General features: G+C 37.9%; 1 protein-coding gene and 1 long non-coding RNA gene across 2 annotated transcripts; both read right to left on the bottom strand.

The window, feature by feature from the left end:
• Nucleotides 1-11,258: 11,258 nt before the first annotated feature.
• LOC127101224 (uncharacterized) lies at nt 11,259-14,365 on the bottom strand. Its single transcript, XM_051038588.1, has 7 exons — nt 13,698-14,365; nt 13,422-13,548; nt 13,194-13,319; nt 13,042-13,152; nt 12,834-12,935; nt 12,494-12,550; nt 11,259-11,750 (listed from the first exon to the last, which is right to left on the bottom strand). Exons 1-7 carry the CDS (start codon nt 14,363-14,365, stop codon nt 11,259-11,261), a joined length of 1,683 nt encoding a protein of 560 aa, XP_050894545.1.
• A 36-nt stretch (nt 14,366-14,401) lies between these two features.
• Nucleotides 14,402-22,769, bottom strand: LOC127115633 (uncharacterized). Its single transcript, XR_007800819.1, has 4 exons — nt 22,656-22,769; nt 22,516-22,567; nt 22,308-22,424; nt 14,402-14,482 (listed from the first exon to the last, which is right to left on the bottom strand). It is a non-coding gene; the product is annotated as an uncharacterized LOC127115633 (long non-coding RNA).
• Nucleotides 22,770-23,223: the final 454 nt, after the last annotated feature.

Raw genomic sequence — 23,223 nt, 5'->3', positions numbered from 1 at the left:
GCATAAATTAGAACATACAAAACAGCAAGAGTTAGTACTCAAAGGCATTTGTATCTCACAAAGTGAGATCAAACCAAACATCAATGCTAAATGTCCAAACCTGAAACACAAAGCACAATTAGTTTATGTACAAAACACTAGTACAAAGCCTAGGTTCAAAACCAAACCAAATGATCAAAATAGAAGTCAATCTTTTGCACAAAGCAAGTTCAAACAATCAAGAAAATGTTCTCAAAAGGACCAACATCAATTCACAAGGCAAAGGCATCAAACAATTCATGTCATGCAAAGGCCAACAAGTGAGCACAAAATGGACAATCAAATTAGAAAATCCAAATCAAAATAGAAAAGCATCCAATGATCATGAAATATTTTATGTGAACTCATCATGTCATGAACATACATCATGCAAAAAATTAGATCCAGAAGAGTTCAAATGATAGGTAAACAAAAATGCACAAATTGAATACCAAAAATGTGACACAAATTGTCACAACATATCTTCATGTGTCCAAAACAGTGATAACATATGATTAAAATTCCAAACCAAAGCTCAAAAATCGTATCACATGTGAGGATCAAGCATGCAAAATTTCAGGTCAATTGGACTAAAGATGAGCATTTCACAAAGCAATGGACATAGCATATCAATTTGGCATAAGGTTCAAACAAAAATTCCAAACTAAAAATCCAGAATCAAACAAATCATGAAATAAATCCTATAAAAAACTAGAGATCAAAACAAGAATGTGAAAAAAAATGGGATCAATTTGGACATTTTTTCAATTTCTTAGTGATTTTCTAAAGTTGAAGAAAATAATGTGAAATAATGAAATGAAATGGAGGGAAAATAAGTATTCAAATAATATTCAGAATGAGGCATGCTGCCAGGTTCGAACCCACGCCAGGCCAGGGAAATGATAATTCAAAAATTAAATTCAGAAACATGCATACGCCTGGTATCGAGCACACGCATCCAAGGTTAACGAGCGTTTCAAAAATTAAATTAGCAAAGTGCATACGCCAAGATTCGAACGCGCGCTAGCCAGGTCCAGAAGCTTAATGAAATGCTGCGTTTCATTCAAAAGCCAGGCGAACCCCTAGCACTTGCAGACGGCGGAGCAACCGTCTTCTCCGGCCGTCTGCGGCGGAGCTTCAATGAGAAATTTTCTAGAAATGGATGAAATATATATATGGTTGGAAAGCTCTTTCAACGAGGATCATGAATATCATATCAAATCAACCTAAAACCTCATGTATTTCACAGATCGAGCAAGAACATATTTGGTGTCAAAACTTTAATTCCACATGGCATGTTCATTTCTTAACCAAATTCGAATATAATCATATCAGCATTCTCAGTGTAACAAGCTCTACATGTTTATGGCAATAAATTGGCAAAAAGAGAGAATCGAATTTCATCTACCTGAACTTGCAGTGATCCAAACTCGTGTGTTCAAGCTTCCAAAACTTCCAGATCTTCTCCAATATCCTTGCCTTGAAGCTTGATGCAAAAAGTAATGGTTGAAAGCACTTGGATCTAGCTCAATTTCAAGTTTCCATCTCCATGTTCATGTGCTTGTGTAGCTCAAATCTGAACCGAATTCTTCAAACCAAAGGTTGATTCCTACTCAATGATACATGATGAACCAAATTATGCAAAGAAAATGAAGGTTTATGTGAAGAATTGAGAGATTCGAAGAGAGAGAAAAAATGGAGGGAATGGAAAATTTCAGATCTGAAAATGCTTCTTCTCTTGAAAACAGTTATGATTTAGCTTATATACCACCTGCTAATGACTTTGCTAATCACCATTTGCCTTGGCTAAACATGATTAAGGAGATGTGAGGTGTTTTGCAAAAATGGCAAGTGTGCTTAGCATGTACATGCTACACGTGAACAGTGCCATGCTGAGGTCAAATTCACTTAAAATCATTCAACAATCATGATGGAAGTGTTAATTTGCTTGCATGATCAACCAAATTTGAATTATCAATTTTCCCTCCAAAATGCACATGTATGCACAAGTGATCATATGAGCTTATTTCATGCAAGGCAATGATTCATTTGGAAAGTATTGGTCACAAGGAGCATTTTGCAAAAAGAGTGGACCAATTTGGAGTTTTGAATCAAAAGTTATGCTATGTTGAACCTCCATGCATGCTTTGTGATCATAGGCCATAACTTCTCAACTAATTATCAGATGATCATGAAATAGGACTTTTTGGAAATGGGAGAGAAAGATCTTTAACTTTCATGTTCACCAAAAATCCATTTGAAGCTTCTTTGATGTTGGAAAGTCAAGTTGAATGTGGACCAAAAACTTGCCATTTTTGGAAACTTGAAATTACAGGTCACTTTTCATTTTTGGAAACTTTTGCAATGACTTCAAAATCTTCAAGATAGATGTTTGACATGATGAATAGGCCTTGTTTGAACATGAATGGGATGTCTCAGATCATTTCCCACACCTCAAAGCCCTCAGTTGACTGCACAGTTGATTATTTGGTCCTCAGATGACCTTGACATGCTTTGATGAATTTGAGCCTTCACCACTTGGGGAATTTGCTTCAAAATGAACCCTAGCTCATATAAGCTCAATATAATATCATGTGGTCCTCATCTCAAGAAAATACCTCAGCTCTTGTACAAAGGATGCTCTTAAATTGCTTGACCTGTGCTTGCTTGAACTGCAAAACAAAATGTTAATGACATATTTTTGTGCTTTTGGTTAGTGATTAAAACAAGAAAAGTAATGATATATAATGCAAGCATGCCTGGTGATCTCAAATCACTCTCAAGGAGATCCCACCCAAAGGGAAAGGAAGCCAAGATGCTTAAATGATCCTTGAGGCTATGCAATGCTATGCTATGATGCCATGAGGGATCTTAGGGACAAAATTGGGGTCTTACAGATGCCCCTATTTAAGATCATTCTAGCCGGAGAAATGAAGGTTAAAATCTTCGTCTCGACGAGGTAGAATGGGCTTAAATAACAACAAAGAGGCAAATTTTTGGTCCCTGAGAGACCTCATGATGCAAATGTATGTATGCAAAACAAACTATCTCTGTGGGGATATGTGTCCACAAAGAAGAAAAGAAATCTGGAGAAATTGAAAATGCATAGGAGTAATACACTCACTGATGGAACAAAGACTCTGACAGGGACTCTTATGGTGATAAGAAAGCAATAAAAATGCGTGAGCAGAACACGACTTCAAGCTGGAGACCTTACTGGGGAGTAAAGGACTGAAACTGCGTGAGCAAGTCACGACTTGACATTGGGGAAAAGAATTCCAAAGGGAAAAAAATCCGATGGAAAGACTCAAGCTGACTCAAAGATGCATGTGCTGGGGAATACGCCAACACAGCGAAACTATCCATAAAGGACACATCGGATAAAAATCCGGACACGGGCTGGGGAAAAAGCTGACAAGACAACTCTGTCGGGGAAAATGCATGTATTGGGGAGTATGCCAACACAGCAAAAAGCGAATCACAACAACAACTCCGCTGGGGAAATCTAAAAGACTCTCCAGGGGAAGCAAAAGGATGAGGTGTTACCGGTTAGTGGGTAACAAGCTCGGGAAGAATGAATATCTATGACCGGTGTACGGGTGAGAGATATCAATCGACCAAATCATCCGAGGAAGACCTGAAAAAGGTATGTTTCAACTCAGGAAAATCTGACTCCACAGGGGACTGAGGTCATAATAGGGAGCAGAAAGGAAGGAACACCAGGGATACCGGGTGCTGGGTATATAATAGGTGACCGACTAAGGCGTGAATTGGTGTGTGTGCCAAAACACTCATCATCCTGAAGAAAGCTGGAAAAGCAGATTTGTTTATAGGATTGACATTCGATTCCACAAGGAATACGAATCTTACTCGACTAGGGAAGACCGCAAGGCTTCAACAAAAGAGTGCATGAGATATATTATCTATTACTGTCAAAACGTAGATAATATACTCGCATGGAAGATTATCCACAACCGGGTAGTAGGTTAACAAAGGATAAATCGACCGAAATGTGAATTGGTTTATGTGCCAACACACTCATCATCCTGAAGAAAGCAGAAACGCAAACTTGTTTATAGGATGGACATTCAATTCCGCAAAGAGAATACAAATCTTACTCAATTGGGGAAGAACAAAAGACTTCGACCAAGGAGCGCATAAGATATATTATCTATAGCCGTCAAAACGTAGATAATATACTCGCATGGAAGATTATCCACAACCGGGTAGTAGGTTAACAAAGGATAAATCGACCGAAACGTGGATTGGTTTGTGTGCCAACACACTCATCATCCTGAAGAAAGCTGGAAAAGCAGACTTGTTTATAGGATGGACATTCGATTCCACAAGGAATATGAATCTTACTCAATTGGGGAAGAACAACAAAAGACTTCGACCAAAGGAGTGCATGAGATATATTATCTATAGCCGTCAAAACGTAGATAATATACTCGCAAGGAAGATTATCCATAACCGGGTTGTAGGTTAACAAATGATAAATCGATCGAAACGAAAGGCATCGAGATACCAAACTAGGTATATAATGATGGCCAATCAAAGGGAAGCAACAAACATCACCCGCAAACGGTAAATGAAAGAGGACCCGACAGGGATAAATTTGCTTACTCGGAGCAAACATCCACAAGAAGGAAGGAATATCAATACCGAATACTGGATAATCATAACCATCAAAGAGGGGATTACATCTACCGAAGACTGGGTAGAAAACCACGGAAGAGTAACCGTCATCGGTTGGGATGAACAACAAGGGTTAACTCTGCAAAGGGGAGAAAGCTAGGGTTTACAACTACCGAATGCTGGGTAGAAGATTAAAGACTCAGCTGAGGATAAAGATAGGGTTTACAACTACCGAATACTGGGTAGAAAACCGCAAACTCCGCTGGGGATAAGATGAATGATTGCCAATTACTGAGCAATTATTCATTTATACCGCGGGGAAGCACAGACTCTGATGGGGAGGGAGAAACAATAGGATTTACGACTACCGAATACTGGGTAGAAGACCACAAAATCCGCCATCAACCAGAATGAACCACAAAGGTTACCTCTTCTAGGGGATGAGAGTAGGATTTACAACTACCATATGTTGGGTAGAAGACCAAAGATAGGACTTACAACTACCGGTTAGTGGGTAGAAGCCACAAAAATCCGCTGAGGATAAGGTGAATAATATTGGTGACCTTAGTGAGGAACACCAAAACAGTCTCAAAGGGCCAATTTAGGATCAAACCAAAAAGGTAAACTGAATCAAGACTCATCCTAATGAGGATATAACTCAATAGGGGAATCCATCCCAATGTGTGTGTTGGGAGGAAACAGAAGCAACCGTCATCCACGAGGATAGAACTTAGTGGGGAAATGGCATGAAAGATAACACTTTCTGCTTAAGAGGCTGACTCTATATTGAAGGATCAGACACACCCATCTGCTTGGGGAGATATACCACCAGATAGCAGGAGACAACAAACAATAGATATATGGAAAAGTGTAACATGAATATCTGAATGTTGAAAGTATGCATGTATATGCGTGGTTTATGTATGATGAATGCTGACAAACAGACATATCTAACACAAACAGGCCCAGGAATCAAACGCCCGGTACTACATCTCAAGAGAGAAAGCCAGAAACTCTGATGGAGAGTATCCAATCTACTGGAGATCCGAGATGCTAGGAAGCAAAGAATCTTGCAGGAGAAATCAGAGATATCAGGAAATCACAAAAATCTCTGAGTGATGAATCATCAATCAATCCGGCTAGGGAAAGGAGTCCACTGCACAGGCAGACACTGCTGAGGAAAACAGAACGCACGAGTAGAATTTGCCACACAAGCAACTCTACTGGGGATACTGTAGCAACTCTACTGGGGAATCAATCAACAACTCCACTGGAGAATTCCACTGAGAGATACAAGAGGAAACCGGTGATCAACCACAAAGTACCAAACTCACCAAGGAGATCACACCCGTCTATTGGGGAAGCAGTGAAATCACAAAATCATCGCAGGGATGAATCATCAGTCTCAGCTGGGGAGAAGTGCTTAATTGTGCAAGTAGAATCTGCCACAAAAGCAATCTCTGGTTGGGGAATCTGTCATCATAGATAAGATCCACCATACCAACAACTCTGCTTGGGATGAACTATCACAGATAAAATCCACCACCAAAAACTCTGTTGTGGATCAGAGATACCAGAAACAGCAATATCCCTACTGGAGATAACATCACAAAAGATAAGATCCAACAGACCAACCACTCTAGCTGGTGGTTTAGATATGCTAGGAAACAACAATATCTCGACAGGGGATAACATCACTAAAGATAAGATCCGACACATCAACAACTCCGTCGAGGATCTATCTGAGGAAATGAAGGAAATCTGGGGATCGACCACCAAATACTGAACCTTTCACAAGAGGGCACACCTGCTGAAGAGGGAAGTACCACTGCTCTTCTGCTAGGGGAGGAATCAATGAACATTCCAACCGGGGATAGGAGTTAATATGAGACCACTTCTACCACATGAGTAGCTCTACTGGGGGAGTCTATCCGAAGGATAAAGGGATTTTGGGGGTCCACCACCAAAACAAGCCTTCCAGGGATAACACATCCGAGAAGAGAAAGTTACTGCTCTGCTGAAGTGAAAAGGGATGAGTCCTCCCAACACTTGGCTGAGGGAAGAAGCCAAGAAAGGCACCCTGCTCGAGAGAAAAACCACAGAAGGTTCCAGAGGAAAAGGATACAATCAAATGCCAGGGATATGAACCAATGTCTTACCCTGTTGTGAATCATACCACCCTTGGGAGAGCATTGAGGATCTCCTAAGTATCTTTTATCGTCGTGAATGTTCACTTTGTTTAAAAACAATTTGTGAAAAATTTGTTTGTTTAAAACAATGACGTTTTATCAATTGAAACATGCGAAACATTTGTTGAATAGAAACAAATAAGAGTGCAAATAATTGGATAAAGGGTCAAATTTATTTGATGGAATGGTATCCTGCAAATGGCAAGACTCCATAGATTTTTACAAGTTTGAAATTGGTGATATATATTGGAAAAGGGCTACATTGAACATAATGACCATTTCTCCACCAATTCCGGATTCGATGTATTCGAAGCTTCAGTTGACAACGAATGAACAAGAATCTTTGACGGATGACAGATGTAGAACACAGTCTTGTCAAGATGCAGTTACTTGTCAAATTCCTAATTTTTGCCTAGATTGCCCCAGGGTGAGGTACTCAATCTAGCGGGATGCAAATATCTTTTTTTTATGTCTATAACTTTTGCCTGGATCGCCCTTTAGGGTTTTCCACCAAGACGCTCATTTTTGCCTAAGCCGCCCTTTCGAGTTTTCAACTTAGCGAGCTATTCTGTTTTTCTTTTTAGGCAAAGTATTTCTTGACTGCATCTGAATTCACAGGACGAGTGAAATACTCCCCATCCATTGTTGTAAGCATCAAAGCACCGCCTGAAAAGGCTCTCTTGACAACATATGGACCCTCATAGTTTGGAGTCCACTTGTCCCTGGAATCGGGCGCGAAAGACAAGACTTTCTTGAGCACGAGGTCACCTTCTCAGAACACACGAGGCTTGACCTTCTTATCGAATGCTTTCTTCATTCTCTGCTGATATAACTGACCATGGCACATGGTAGTCAATCACTTTTCTTCGATTAATTCAGTTGGTCATAACGACTTTGAATCCATTCAGCATCAGTCAACTTGGGGTTTGAGGGCGCCATTTTTTTCTTTTGTATTTTTCTCTACATTTCTTTTCTTTTTTTTTTTTTGATTTTGATTTTTGATTTTGATTATGTTTTTTTTTCACCCCTTTTTTTTTATTACATCTGTAAAACCCCAATTTGACTGTTTCTAGGTTCTCAAGACGCGGCTGAATGATCTTCTTTTCATGCTCAAGAAGACGGGTAATCTCGTCAGGAATCTCTTCAACATCATCCTCCTTTGCTTCGAATACAGGGAATTCAAAATTGGGAGATGACGTTGGATCATTATGTTCAATGGGTTTATAAATCAACCTGCATAATGATTTTGGATACGAAAAGCTTTTTAGAAATCACACAAGGCAATCATTATGCAGATGAAAAGATTGATTTTATTCTTATTTTTAGGTTTTTTGTGATCACCAATTTCATGCAAAAAAGCAAAAAGTGAAAATAATTGGGAAAACAAACATTTAACATGAATTTATTGAATGAAAATATCATTGTATTAAATGTTGCCAACAATGTCATCACTTCTCCTTTTGGCATAGGAGAAGGGTTTTCAAACAAAGTGATTATTACTTTGATTTATGGATAACTGTAGGAACATCCACAGCGACCCAATTGTTGCAGATCCCTCCAGGGATGACAAAATTGTCAGAATCCTTTGCATCCTCTTCCAAGACAGCAGCAGCTTTTTCGCTCTGACCAGTGTGGATGAAACCTCCACTCTTGAACAGCCCTTTCTCGTTGAAGACCCCAGAAGAAAAGCCAATGCCAGCCCGAGACTTGTTGTCTTCAAGCTCAATCCTTTTTCCTAGACCAGCAACTGCACCACATTCAATAGCCAGTTTCGCATCTCGATAGGAAGCAAATGAAGGAGTTCTCTTCTCAACAGGCTCGGCTATAGATAAAGCTTGGAAAGGAGTTCCAACTTCATCCTCATCATCTAAGTATGAGAAGGAAGACAAGTGGCTAACCAGGAGAGCCTTTTCTCCCCCTACCACCACCAGTTTCTTATTCTTCACGAATTTCAGCTTCTGGTGTAGGGTGGATGTCACGGCGCCAGCCTCGTGAATCCATGGTCTGCCTAAGAGACAACTATAGGATGAGTGGATATCCATAACCTGGAAGGTAATCTGGAAATCACTTGGTCCAATCTTGATTGGGAGATCAACTTCCCCAATCACAGTCTTACGTGACCCATCAAAAGCTTTCACAACAACTCCACTCTGCCTCATGGGAGGCCCTTGAAATGACAATCTTGCGAGAGTGGATTTTGGCAATACATTCAGGGATGACCCAGTGTCCTCCAGCACGTTGGACATGGCGTCGTCTTTGCAATTCATAGAAATGTGTAAAGCCAAGTTATGGTCTCTTCCCTCCTCAGGGAGATCAGAGTCACAGAAACTCAAAGTGTTACAAGCAGTAATGTTTGCAACAATGCTATCAAACTGTTCTATTGTGACATCGTGATCGACATATGCCACATCCAAGACTTTTTGCAGAGCTTCTCTATGCGGTTCTGAATTCAGAAGCAAAGATAACACAGAAATCTTGGATGGTGTTTGTAGAAGCTAGTTTACAACACTGTACTCACTCTTCTTGATGAGCTTCAGCATCTCATCACAGTCTTCTTTCAAATTGCCACTAGGGCAAACAAAAGCAGGAGTCTTTTGTATAGAGGAGGGTTTAACAACAAGTGTCGGGTTCGGAGAATTCACCGCATTCCCAACCGGACGCTCAACAGAATCAGCGATAGCCTGAGACTTCGGGGGTGCAGAAAACACACGACCACTACGGGTCAACCCACTGACATCAGCAATATTCACAACAGAGGAGGACGGCAGGGTCACCTCTTTCCCATCTTCCACAGCAACAACATTGTATCAGAATGGGATTTCCTTGTCAGAAGAATAAGGCACAGGACCGGCAGGTTTGATAATCAGCAAAGGAGAAACCTTCTGCTTGCTACCATCATATCTAATGATAACAGGTTCGGGTATCCGAAACACCGGAGAAATCACATTGACCTCTAGCTCATCTTCGTCAACATTCCTGTTTTGAAGGATCTCAATGACTCCTTCGTCTAGTAATTCTTGAAGATCTTTGCGCACCTGGCGACAACCCAAACGGTTAACAGAGCAGATTTGGCATCTATCATGATCGTGCTCCAGGTGACTATAATCACACAGCAGACGATGCAACTCGACCAATGATTGTCGAATATGGCTGACATATTTGACTTTGTACTTGCCAGGGCAGCCCTGGACCATGTTGACAGACTTCCCATGCTCGGGCAATGGGTTCTTCTTAACATTAGGACTTGCGTCCTCAAAGCTCAAAATGCCGCACCTCATAAGGTCTTGAACCTTAGTCTTCAGCTGAAAGCAGTTCTCCACATAATGCCCGGGAGCACCAGAGTGATAGACACAATGCAAATCAGGCTTATACCACCACTGAGGGTTAACAGGTATAGCTGGCGGGTCTCTCGGAGTAATCAACTTCCTCTCTATCAAAGAGGAATACAGTTCTGCGTATGACATTGGAATCAGATCAAAAGTGATCTTCTTCCTCTCATAACTCGTGCTGACCTGATTACTATTGCGAGGCTGGTAGGCCTGCTGTTGAGGACGATGCTGTTGTTGATGATGATATTGCTGAGATGGTTGTTGATTATTGCTGTGCTGATGATACTGTTGGTTGTCTCTGAAGACAGGTGCTATATGAGCCACCTGATACTGATTACCGGCTGGGCTCACGGTCTTCCTCCTCACAGAGGGTCTTCTGGGTTTCACACGGGAGGTCACAGCATGTGCCACTACTAGAAAAACAGTTATTAGCGTCGGCCAATTTCAGACGCTAAAGGTGAAAAAACAGACACTAATGTGTGGTTAGCGTCGGTTTAGCGTCGGTGTCGGGCCTTGAATAAAAGTTGCGAAGCTACTGTGTAACGTCGGCTAAAGATACACCGAGGCTATGTAGCCTCGGTGAAACGGAGGCTAACGCGGACACTAATGGGACCGACGCTATATTGTTTCAAAACCATGAAAAGTCAATATTATGTTTAGCGTTGGCCTGTCCTACTCTAAAGTCAACAAAAAAAGTCAACTTTTTTGTATGCATCGATAGACTGGCATTGAGGTCAATTTATAAAACTCAAGAAAAAAACAGATAGCGTCCGTAGCACCGACTCTAAAGTCAACATAGAAAAGTCTATAATAATATTTAGCCTTACATAGACCGACTCTAAAGTCAACAAAAAAGGACAATAAAGATGTTTAGAGTCGGGTTGCAACATGACAACCTCACTCGAACAAATTTTTTCAATCCACTCCATCAACCGAACAATATCATATTTATGGTAAAGCATTTGGAAACAATTTTAAACATTCGTGAAAGAAACTACAAAAGTTCTACCCACATTAACTTTCAAAAAACATACACAAAAAGTAATCACATCCGAGATTAATTCGTTCTACTAAAAGTACAAGATCAATCTTCATCTAATGATTGATCATCCAAATCGTCATCATAATGATGAGAATGTGATACAAAAGTTGAAGTGTCAAATTTCTTCATCATAAATTCCTTCCAAGCATTCATCTCCCTCTCCATCCTTTGTGCAGTCTCGGTAGCAGCTTTTGCAGCCTCGGTAGCAGCTCGCATTGCTTCGTTAGCCTCTTGTAATTGGGTCGTTGCAGCCTCGGCAATTTGTTCAGCTCTAATTCTAGCTGCTCTTTCAGCTTCTAATGACATCCCAAACATAGAGTGTTGAGGAGTTTGAGATTGTTGGGTAAAACTTTTTGATCCACGTTTTAGATTAATAGCTAAATCTGCAGCGCCATAAACCCGACCACGGTTACGGCCCCCAGCAGCCTCTGTCCATAGCTGATTTACACGCTCTCCATCTAACACTTGAACAACCTCTCCATTCCCTTCTTCAGTTGGCTGAAGTTCTACATCAAACTTCTCTTTAAAAGTCTTCTGCATAATAGAAAAAGTAAGGAATACTTAACAGCAAGATAACACAAGCAATTGTATCATTCTTATACAGCTATGCCAATGAAACTCAAAATGGTTATGCCAATGACTCACTCACTCATAGGGTGGTTTGATTTATTCACATGTAAACAAAGGTACAAATTTGATATCTATCTAAGAAAAGAATCAATAATAATAATAGTATTTGTGCGCTGTCTCATGCATTGTCACTATAGCAATCGACACATCCACGTTGTGCTCAGAAATCTAATGGGACTGATCATTATTTTGCCTGCGTAACAGCAATCTGCAAGCATGTTGAGAGACATGAAGAATTTTAACTTAATTTGAGTTCATCAAAACAAGACATATATCTATATTTTAAATTGTCCTTAAAAGTATAAAAGTACAGTAATTATATACATCAGTTAATATATATCTATCCATATAAAAAATAATATAAAGACATGTAGTCAAGTTATAAAGTAGTAATGTACTAGAATTGATTTTATTGATTGATACTCCAATATTATTTAGTATGAGATGGAGTCAAGTTACACAAATCCATAATTTTAGTTCCTATTTTGAAAAGCAGCAACAACAAACAGTTTATGGGACTTTAAACTGTTTTTCTGTAATAATAGTTAATAAGGCTGAATCTTGGTGGAATAAGTAGCACCTGCCTTCCAACCTGCAGGTATTGTGAACCGTGATCCCACCCAATTGGACCCAACATTGCTACTCACTTGAAACCTCAATCGGATTTCATTTTCAAACTGATAGCAGGAAGTAGGAATTTCAAACTGATAGCAGGAATTTCAAACTGATTGCAGGAATTTCAAACTGATATCAAACAGCACAGTAAATATTGATGCAGAAATTTCAAACAAATATCAAACAGCACAGCAAACTGATTGCAGGAATTTCAAACTGATAGTTAAACATAGGACTTGTGCTATTATATCTAACTTACATTAGACTATAAAAATGGATAACTAGATCCTTTTTGGAGAGTTTAATTTGAATAAGTCTGCTTCTGAAAGCATGGATGCAAATATTGATGCAGTAAAATTTATGAGAACTTACATAAGTAGATGCAGCACGACTGTCAACCCATTCACCATTTTTCCTCTTGTGTGTTTTTAAAAATAACTCATTGGGACGCAGATCCCTTTGAAGTTCACGTGACTACAAAAATCAAATAATCCAATAATCAATACAGAATACGAGTAAAACTGTCAAGATATAAAGAATCTTCATAATAATAATAATTTGTTAGGATTTTATTACTTACAAGTTGAAGTGCAACATCAATATGAGCCGTACGGCCTGTGGTGTGGACTGCTCCGCCTCTTGCGGAAGCTCGATTGGTCTTGTTTTGAGAAGACACAGCCAAAAACTCGGTCTTTTTCCAATAAGTTTGAAGTTCAACCCAAGCATCATCACCAATCTATGAAGGTCGAGTCCCTTTTCTCCTCGCCTCCCCAACATGTCGTTTAATCGTTTTCTTCCTTTTTTTTCAAATGCGCTATAGACAAATGCATGATCGAAAGGATCCCACGAAACCTTCTCCTAAAAATAATTAAAATCACATAATTAATATTAATAACCAATTAGTTACTTTTTTAAATATAATTTGATCAACTTAAGTGACAAAAGTCAATAAATGCTTACTCCAAACAACTTAAACCAATCAGCTTTCGTATCAGGATCGAGTGCAGACCAATGATGTATAGGTTTATAAAATTGTTTGCGTATCGCATAATTCATGGCACCAGCAACTTCTTTGGCAGGAACTAGCCTACAAAATACAATAATAAAACTACTAAATTATTAAGAATCATATGGATAGTAATATTCTCAACTTTCTTAACAGGTTATATATATTTTAGACAAAATACAATAATAAAACTACTAAATTATTAAATTATGAGAATATATATGACTTACCCAGTACCAGATGGTTTTATAATAACTTTCCCATTCTCATCTATTGTTGGCACAAGAGGGGTAATAGTTTCTTGACCCACCGCCTCATCCTCATCAGCATCCACATCTTCCTCCTCTGCCAAATTTGAAGGGCTAGCCATTGTTTGAAGGTTTATACTTTGAGGGCCAGCCATTGTTTGATGGCTTAAAGTTGGAGTAGGCATAAAACTGAATTTCTCAGAGGTAGTGGCATGAACAGGTACTACAGTTGGAGCTGGTGTTGGCATCGACGATGCAGCCTGCACAGACGATGCTGCCTGAGCTGGTGTTGGCATCGACGATGCAGCCTGCACGAACGATGCTGCCTGAGCTGGTGTTGGCATCAACGATTCAGCCTGCACACACGATTTTTTAGAAGCTGATGTTGGCATTGATGATGCAACCTGCACGGACGATGCTTCCTGAGCTGGTGTTGGCATCGACGATGCAGCCTGCACACACGATTTTTTAGAAGCTGATGTTGGCATTGATGATGCAACCTGCACGGACGATGCTTCCTGAGCTGGTGTTGGCATCGACGATGCAGCCTGCATAGATGATTTTTTCGAAGCTGATGTCGGCATCGACGATGCGACCTGCACGGACGGTGCTGCCTGAGCTGGTGTTGGTGCCGATGATTCATCCTGCATAGACAATGTTGTTTGAGCAGGTTTCCTAACGACATGCTTCTTGTTAATTATGCGATTTCGTTCTTCTTGAAGTTTTCCTGGTGCTAATACCTTAGCTTTTCCACCTCTTTTAGTCATCTGTTGTCATAAAAATAAAAGGATTAGTCAGTCTCACACTCTTAACATTATCATAACATTATCAAATGCAGTTTCTGATAAAATTAAAAGTAAAAGAAAAGAAACAATGTTGTTTCTGATAATTCAAATGCAGTTGCCAAACATTATCATAACACGCAAAAACCCCTCCAAACATCAACAACAGCAAAAACCTCTCCATACTGTGGCGAGTCCGAAAACTGCCACGTATACCTACCATAGCGCCGCAGTTACGGATATTTGATAACACAACACTGCTCTACAGGAAACAATTTGAGCAATTTATAGTACGGATTCTTAATGGAGAATCCAAAATGCCCCCTAGTTTCAACAGAGAAGATGTGGATTTTTTATTATATGCCAGAAGACAGATAAAGGGAGGCGGCTGCTTGCTAAATAAAAAAATTTCATAAAACATATAAAGTGAATTCTAGTTCTACTAGAAAACAAAACATTCATTGTTGTTGTACGATATTCTCATACATCTCCAAACTTTATAAAAACAGGACTCATATTAATCAATCAATAAAAAAAGTTAAGAGAAAGATATGCATACTCTATTGTGGTCCTAAAGTAATAATAACTAAAAGATTAACAACAACTTCATGATAAAGCATGCAACGATCTAATGCAAAAACATGTAAAATGATATTGCAAGGTGTAGAAAACTGTATTTGACCTTTAGAAAGTATTATACTGCATGATAGCACAGGGAAGAACTATAGTGATTCACTACATAGCCAAATTATTGGATATTAGAAATGGAGCCATTCCAAATACAAAGGAATGCTGCTAACAAAGGAGGGGTAAACAAAGAAAAAGTTCTCTACAGGGAAAAGATAAATGCACAGCGACTTAATTTATCTTACATAACTTGTCCAGAATTGATTCTAGCTGAGAAACTAGAAAGAGAAACTAGAAAGAAAAGAAAATTTAGTTCTGCTTCACCCTTTTGTTTCTATTTGAACCCTCATTCACGTCACATCACACTTATCTTCATCAATGCCCTCTACCTGCTTCACTAGTAGAGCAATCAAAAATCTCTTCAAACACATCTAATTGTGACATGTCACGCAAACAAGATATTGCTTCAATTTCTACATTGGGTAGCGCCGGTAACATCCCATCAGATTGATAAGGTACTTCATCCTCTATGTTGTCAATCTCTACGCGACCCCTTGGTTTTGTGGTGATTGCCGCACACCATCCACGCATATCTCTACACATTTCTGGATATGGGACATAATACACTTGTCTTGCATTTTGCGCAGGGATGAAAGGATCATAAGGACGATAACGTTTATCCATCTTAATATCCACAGTTTTATATTGTGGGTGAACCTTTGTGCCCGTATTCCTTGTTGGATCAAACCATTCACAATAAAAAACTGGAATCTTATGCTTCAGACCAAAGTAATCTAGCTCAAAGATATGTTTGATTATTCCATAAAAATCAGTATTTCCTCCTTCTGCAAGACCTTTCACGTGCACACCACAATTGCTAGTTTTTCTACCTTTGCTCCATTCTTCAGTATGAAACTTGTACCCATTGATAAAATACATGTTCCATGATATGGCCATTGATGCAGGACTGCGAGACAAGGCAATTATATCTTGGTTAGTAACTCCATTTGTCTCCTCATTTACATATTTCTTCAGCCATATGGGAAACTCTATATGTATGTGCCCAGATGAATCTTCTATATCTAGAGAGTGGTTCTCTAAGAATATGCTGAAATAAATCACACGATTCATAAGTAAATATCTATTATGATATGCATCAATAATTTGATTGAATATATTATGATGCACACTTACTCAAGATATGGTTTAACCTCATCACAATTTATCAAGACATGCACATGTGAAGACTTCCATTCCTTATCAGATAGAAAATATTTTCGTGACTTCCCACTTGGTCGACCGCCACTTTGTAGAATGGACATTGTAGGTAGAATGTCATCATTGTCTAAATGAGGTTTGTTACTAAGATTTATGGTTGGCAACAAACGGAAAGAGTTGAAATAATGAGAGCAAAAGTAATTTGTCTCGCGATGTATATAATCACTGCATATGGAACCTTCAACTCTAGCCTTATTTGTCACTGCCCTCTTTGAGACTCCCATAAATCTGCACATTCAATCATTCCACGTTTATTAATTTATGATAAACATGCAATAACTTAATAAAATCAACCACAACAATTACCTTTCGAATGGATACATCCATCGGTACTGTACTGGACCACCTAGAATTGCTTCTTTGGCAAGATGGATTGGAAGATGCTCCATTGAGTCAAAGAAACCTGGTGGAAAAATCCTTTCCAACTTGCATATGATAATTGGAATATTCTCATCCAACTTAATTAAGTCGTCCATTCTCAATGTATTGCAACAAAGATCTTTAAAGAATCGACTTAGCTCAGTTAATGGTTTCCAAACCAAATCTGGCAATGAATGGAATGCAATTGGGAGTAAACATTCCATGAAAACATGACAATCATGGCTCTTCATCCCATGCACCGTACCCTTTTCTACATTGGCACACCTACTGAGGTTTGAAGCATAGTCATCTGGCATTCTCAATTCCTTAAGCCATTTACAAACCAACTTGGCTTCAGATTTGGTTAGAGTGTAACTAGCCTTTGGTTTACCATTCTTTCCGTTTTCTAAGGGTTGGAGCTCCAAGTCCCCGCGAAAGCATAATTTAGCCAAGTATTCTCTTGCCTTTTCATTATCCTTTGTTTTATCCTTAACATTCATGACAGTATTAAATATATTATCGAAGACGTTTTTTTCTATGTGCATCACATCGAGGTTATGCCTTAACAAGTTATCCTTCCAATATGGGAGATCCCAAAAAATACTTCGCTTTTTCCAATTGTGATCCACTCCATACCCTTCGAATTCTTTCCATTTCGCCTCCCATCCAATTTCAGTAACTTTTGGAAAATTACTTATTACCGCCCATATATCTTTCCCTGTGGAAATGGGAGGTGGCTCATTGGTCACAACCCTATTTTTTAGGAAACTTCTTTTACTCCTTCTGAAGGAGTGATTAGATGGCAAGAAACGACGATGACAGTCAAACCAGGAATTCTTATGGCCACTTTTCAAGGTGAAAGCATCAGTGTGTTCCATACAATGAGGGCATGCCAATTTACCTTGTGTTCCCCATCCAGATAACATACCATAGGCTGGAAAATCATTAATTGTCCACATCAAGCAGGCTTTCATGATGAAGTTTTGGTTTGTAGATATATCATAGGTCAATATTCCATTGGACCACAATCGATGTAGATCATCAATCAATGGTTGCAAGTAGACATCTATCTTTAATTTAGGGTTTTTAGGTCCAGGTATGAGGCATGCCAAAAACAAGTATGGTTTGGTCATTCACATTTCAGGGGGGAGATTATACGGAGTAACTATTATTGGCCAACATGAGTATGGAGAAGCAGACGCTTGAATGTAAGGAGTAAAACCATCTGAACACAGACCCAACCTTACATTTCTGGGTTCCCTAGAAAAGTCAGGATATACACTATCAAAATGTTTCCATGCTTTTCCATCTGACGGGTGGCGAAGGATGTTGGAACTATTTTTGTTCATGTGATGCCATCTCATTTCACTTGCCGACTCAGTTGATGCATACAATCTTTGTAATCTGGGAATGATTGGGAAGTAGAACATTCTCTTCACTGGGATATCTTTGTACTTTCCCATGCCAGTCTTGCGAGGAATGAACCTAGGAGCATTACAAAATTTGCACTCTGATAGATTGCTATCATCCTTGTAATATAACATACAACCATTCTTACAACAATCAATCTTCTCAACCTTTAGCCCTAACTTAGATACCAACTGTGTTGCTTGGTAATAGTTCTCGGGCAAGCATTTTTGAACTGGACATACACTTTTAAGCATTTGTGCAACAAAATCTAAACCTTTTTGTGGTACATGCCAATTAGACCTAATTTCAAGAAGTTGAGTAGATATTGATAATATTGATTGGGTAGCTCCCTCATAAATGGGCTTGTTGAAAGATATCAACTTGTCATAAAATCGTTTGGCATCTTCGTTGGGAAACTCATCCTCCGTATATTCCTCAACTTCTATGTTATCATTCACGTGAGAGACTACTCCATAAGGCCTAAAAGCATCATACACCATCTGATTCATTGCCTCAATTTGGTCATCATGATGCACATGCTCACTACTATTTGAATCATTCCTTGTATTAACATTGAGCTCTACTTCTCCATGTTGAGTCCAAATCCAATAGTCTGGTTGAAATCCATCTCGATACAAGTGAAGTCTAACATTAGTTTGTGTTCTTATCTTGAGACACTTGCAATTTATACACGGACACCTTATCCCTCCCTCAGATTTACAAATAGGTTGTTTCAAAGCCCTCTTTACGAAGTCTTTAACCCCGCGAACATACTCTTCTTTCAATCCGTGTCTATTGGAATATACTCTATCGTACATCCAAGTACGATCCATTTTCTATAAGGCAAACAATTAACTCGTCAACCACTGAAAATTAAAACATATATTAGACAAAAATGAATGGCTGATAAGTTCCTAATGGGTATTAGGAGAAAATCAGATAACTTCCTAATGGGTATTAGGAGAGAATAGAATACATGCATTCCAAGGGATTTTTATTTTATTTTCAGTGGTTCAAAAATTAAACATGAAGAACATACCAAATTTTAATACTATTGTACATTATTATTTCAGACCGTAAACAAAATTGCTGCACAGATTTATAAATCTATTAAACTGCTGTATATTTTAACAAATCCAATAAGCTATTGTACTCACTTCCTGAAATCTAACTAAAACAATGTAAGCCTTAATTCTTAGTTTATTTTTTAATGTAAACCGAACCAAAACTACATGTTAATGGAAATAACTAACAACTTGCAGTATGTAGTCACTATATAGACTGTCATGTACAGTAGTACCAAATTATTACCATGCCAACACAAATCAACATACAAACCAAAACAAAACTTCTACCTACAAACATACGCAACCAAAACGCATAAGGTAGCCGATACACAAAGCAACCGCCTCGAAACCAGAAAAAAAACACAACACTGGGACAGTGATCACAACAACAGAATAGAACTTAATTCGAAATATAAACAAAATCTATGCGAATCAAATGCCACAAAGGTGAAAGGTTATATCCCGATGCTAGAATTTCATTTACAACATAATCAATTCGCAATCCAAGGGAAACCGAAAAGAGAAAAACACAACATAGCCAATGCGTGTTCGAAATCAAAATAAAGTTCAAAAATTTGTAAATCATACACTTAGCTCGAACTATGAGTTTAAACAAGTGGTAACCACAATCAAACAATTCTCTTATAACAATTAGAGTTAACGGTGCCGACAAAAACTAACGGTAACTATAACCAAACCGTCTACGCAAACAGAGCCGTACAGTGCAAAAAGAAGAAACAAAATAGATTATGATTATTTACAATGTTATTCCAAAGATAAAAGATCCAACACTTATTCTGAGAAAAAAACCAACACTCCGACATAAAGACATAGGTAACCGACACAAATTTATTCACAACATGACGGATACGCGATAGATAAATTGACATCCATGCTCAAATGAATGCCCATTAATCAATAATTGTATTAAAAGAATAGTTACCAGTGAGATTTTATTTCATTTATGATATGAGTTGCAATCAACCTTATCTTGCTGATGCCAAGAAGAAAGTTGAGGAAATAAAATTTTATTGCAAGTTTTACATAACGTGGATGAATATTTTCTATTATCTTAGGCTTTCTATGTTGTTTATGACGTTTCTTACTAAGCTATCTAACATGGTAACATGCCTCACGCCTTATTCTTCAATGTAGAATTCATAAGCATAAGTCAAATGTAAGAATGAGATAACTTCAAAAGTTGATTGATGCTTATTTTAACATTGTTGAAAAGTTATAGTTAAATACTAAATTAAAAAACTGGTTTTCTTCCAAACAGTGAAAGGAATAAAATGATTTTGAAGACTCAGACCAACACATAAGGAATAAAATGATTTTGAAAGGAATAAAATGATTACAATGAAAGGAATAAAATGATTTTGAAGACTCAGACCAACACATATCACCTAACATGTATACAGATTTAACTACCAGCATTCATCAAATTTCACATGATTTATTTTTCATGCAAGGGAATAAAACACCAAATAGCAGAAGCATTACATTGAATTGTATAATAACTAAAGTGTTAAGTATTTCAAACTTCAAACATTGCAACAGTAAAATTATTCGACCTCACTTGGTCTAATGGTAGGAAAGGTAGGCAATTAACAGAGAAAAGGTTGGATCGGGAAGCCTATAGTGTGGATTGGCTTTAGGCTGTCTTGTGATTTTCAAGAAGCTTTAGGCTGGCTTTACGCAACTCAAGATGTCGGACGCAGCCCCGTTTTAAATTTTGCTAGACCTTTTATTCCAATAGAGTTAGTCTTCTCATTGTAGTGGATTTATGTTGTATGACACCATTATTTTTGCAACAATAGTTTCTAAGTTTAATAACCTTGGTACAACAGCACTACAAGTTCTGCAAAGCTACCCAACGATACATACCATGTTACCTCTTCATCGTATAATATATTGCCCAAGTTAGTTATATAACCTTGGTACAGCAGCACTACAATAGTTTCTAAGTTTAATAACCTTGGTACAGCAGCACTATAACCTTGGTACAGCAGCACTACAATAGTTTCTAAGTTTAATAACCTTCATCGTACAGCAGCACTACAATAGTTTCTAAGTTTAATAACCTTGGTACAGCAGCACTTATATTGCCCAAGTTTTAGATTACTTCTATAATACCCTATAACATATTGAAACAATGGTTTTTGATATGAACATACGCTTATGATTAGAACATACCATATAATATATTGCCCAAGTTTTATGATTAGAACATACGCTTATGATTATCTATTTTTGGTTGTACCTGCAAAAAAGTTAGAGGGCAATGACTATGAAGAAATACTTGCCATAACTTAGTTATATATTGCCCAGTTTTTGGATTACTTCTGAAACAACATTTAACATATTCAATCAGAGTTTGCTGCTTTAATTGATTAAATACATCATGTTATGATTTTCTGTTTTTTATTGTAATTGCCAATGTTATAGCAACATGACTATGAAGACATATCTTTATTGGTATGAGTTATCTGTTTTTGAAACCGTTACACTTATTTTACATTTTTCATTAGATTTTTCATGTCTCTACTAGCAATGAATCTTACACGACATGTTCCGGAAATTAACAAATACACACTTCATGATACATCTTTCAAGCAACCCTGAACCTCATCACACAATGCGTATGTTGCAACAAATTTTAAACATTTAAAAGTATTTTGGTTATTACATAAATTATATTTTCCATTTATTTATATTCAAAATCTTGGATTTAATTTACTTAGTTTAAAATAAGTGATGCTTATAAGATACAAGTAGAAACTATACAGCTTTCACAAACACAGGTAGAAACTATATAGCAGAGCAATCAAAATCACATTTAACACCACACATATGTTCATAACAGGAGTATCATAGAAACTATATAGCTTTCACAAACACAACTTTCACTACTGATGCAAACAGTTAATAAATTTGAGTCCAGAAAAAACATTTCCTTCAAAATAAATTATAACCCCAACCTTGAGAAATACTAACTGATGCAAACACTAACTATTGCAAACACTAACAGTTCAGTCTGGTTCCAAATTAACATAGGGATGACTAACCTTGAGAAAGAGTTGTCTTTGCAAAATCCCGGATGATATAGTGCTTCGGTTCCAAATTAACTTGCATTCAACAACTGCTTACTGCCTCCACTAAGTAAGATGAGCATTCTTGAAAACCTACATTCAGAAAACCAATTAGCAAATAATTTGATTTTTGTAGTTTCAGACTTAAAGGAGACTTTAAACATATTTGGAAACAATACTAAACTTGCAAAGAAAAGTTGATTCCAGCATCCACAAAGCCGATAGTTCTGGAAAACCTACATTCAGAAAACATAAAACATATGACTATCTCATACTCATTAAACCAAAACTCCATGGAAATCACTTGAGATGAATATGCATTACCTTTGATGATTCAGAAACCCTTTAACGAGGGATTTTGAATTAGGGATTCTTCAATGGATTCACGGATTAGGGATTCACGAATCGGTTCACGAAATAGGGAAAAAAGGGATTCACAATTTAGCATGGAATTAGGGTTTTCGTTTTGTGAAATGAAATGGAGGGAGAGTGAAAAATGACGAGGGAAATAAGCTGTCGCGCAATTTTTGGTCCGAAATAGAAAATTACATAGAGTCCGCCAAGCGGACTCTAATTAATAAATAAAATACTTAAACCTTAAATATATATATATATATATTATAGATAAATAAATGGAAAATGTATATGTTATAAGAATAGAGTCGGCTCAGCGGACTCTAAGTAAATAAATACTAATTAAAAAATAATGCTACTAGATAGAGTCGGTCTCACCGACTCTAAATAAATTAATCAAACATTCTTCAAAGGTAACATAACAAGTAGTGTCGGTTTTGCCGACACTGATAAAAAAATAACTTGTCTTACAAGATGTACCTAGATAGAGTCCGTTACTGTAGGCTTAGCCGACACTAATAGTGTCCGTGTCGGTGGC

The sequence above is a fragment of the Lathyrus oleraceus genome, chromosome 1 (assembly GCF_024323335.1).
Source record: "Lathyrus oleraceus cultivar Zhongwan6 chromosome 1, CAAS_Psat_ZW6_1.0, whole genome shotgun sequence".
Classification (NCBI taxonomy): Eukaryota; Viridiplantae; Streptophyta; class Magnoliopsida; order Fabales; family Fabaceae; genus Lathyrus; species Lathyrus oleraceus.
Note: the sequence above shows the minus strand (reverse complement) of the source record. Positions and strands in the feature narration are given on the sequence as shown.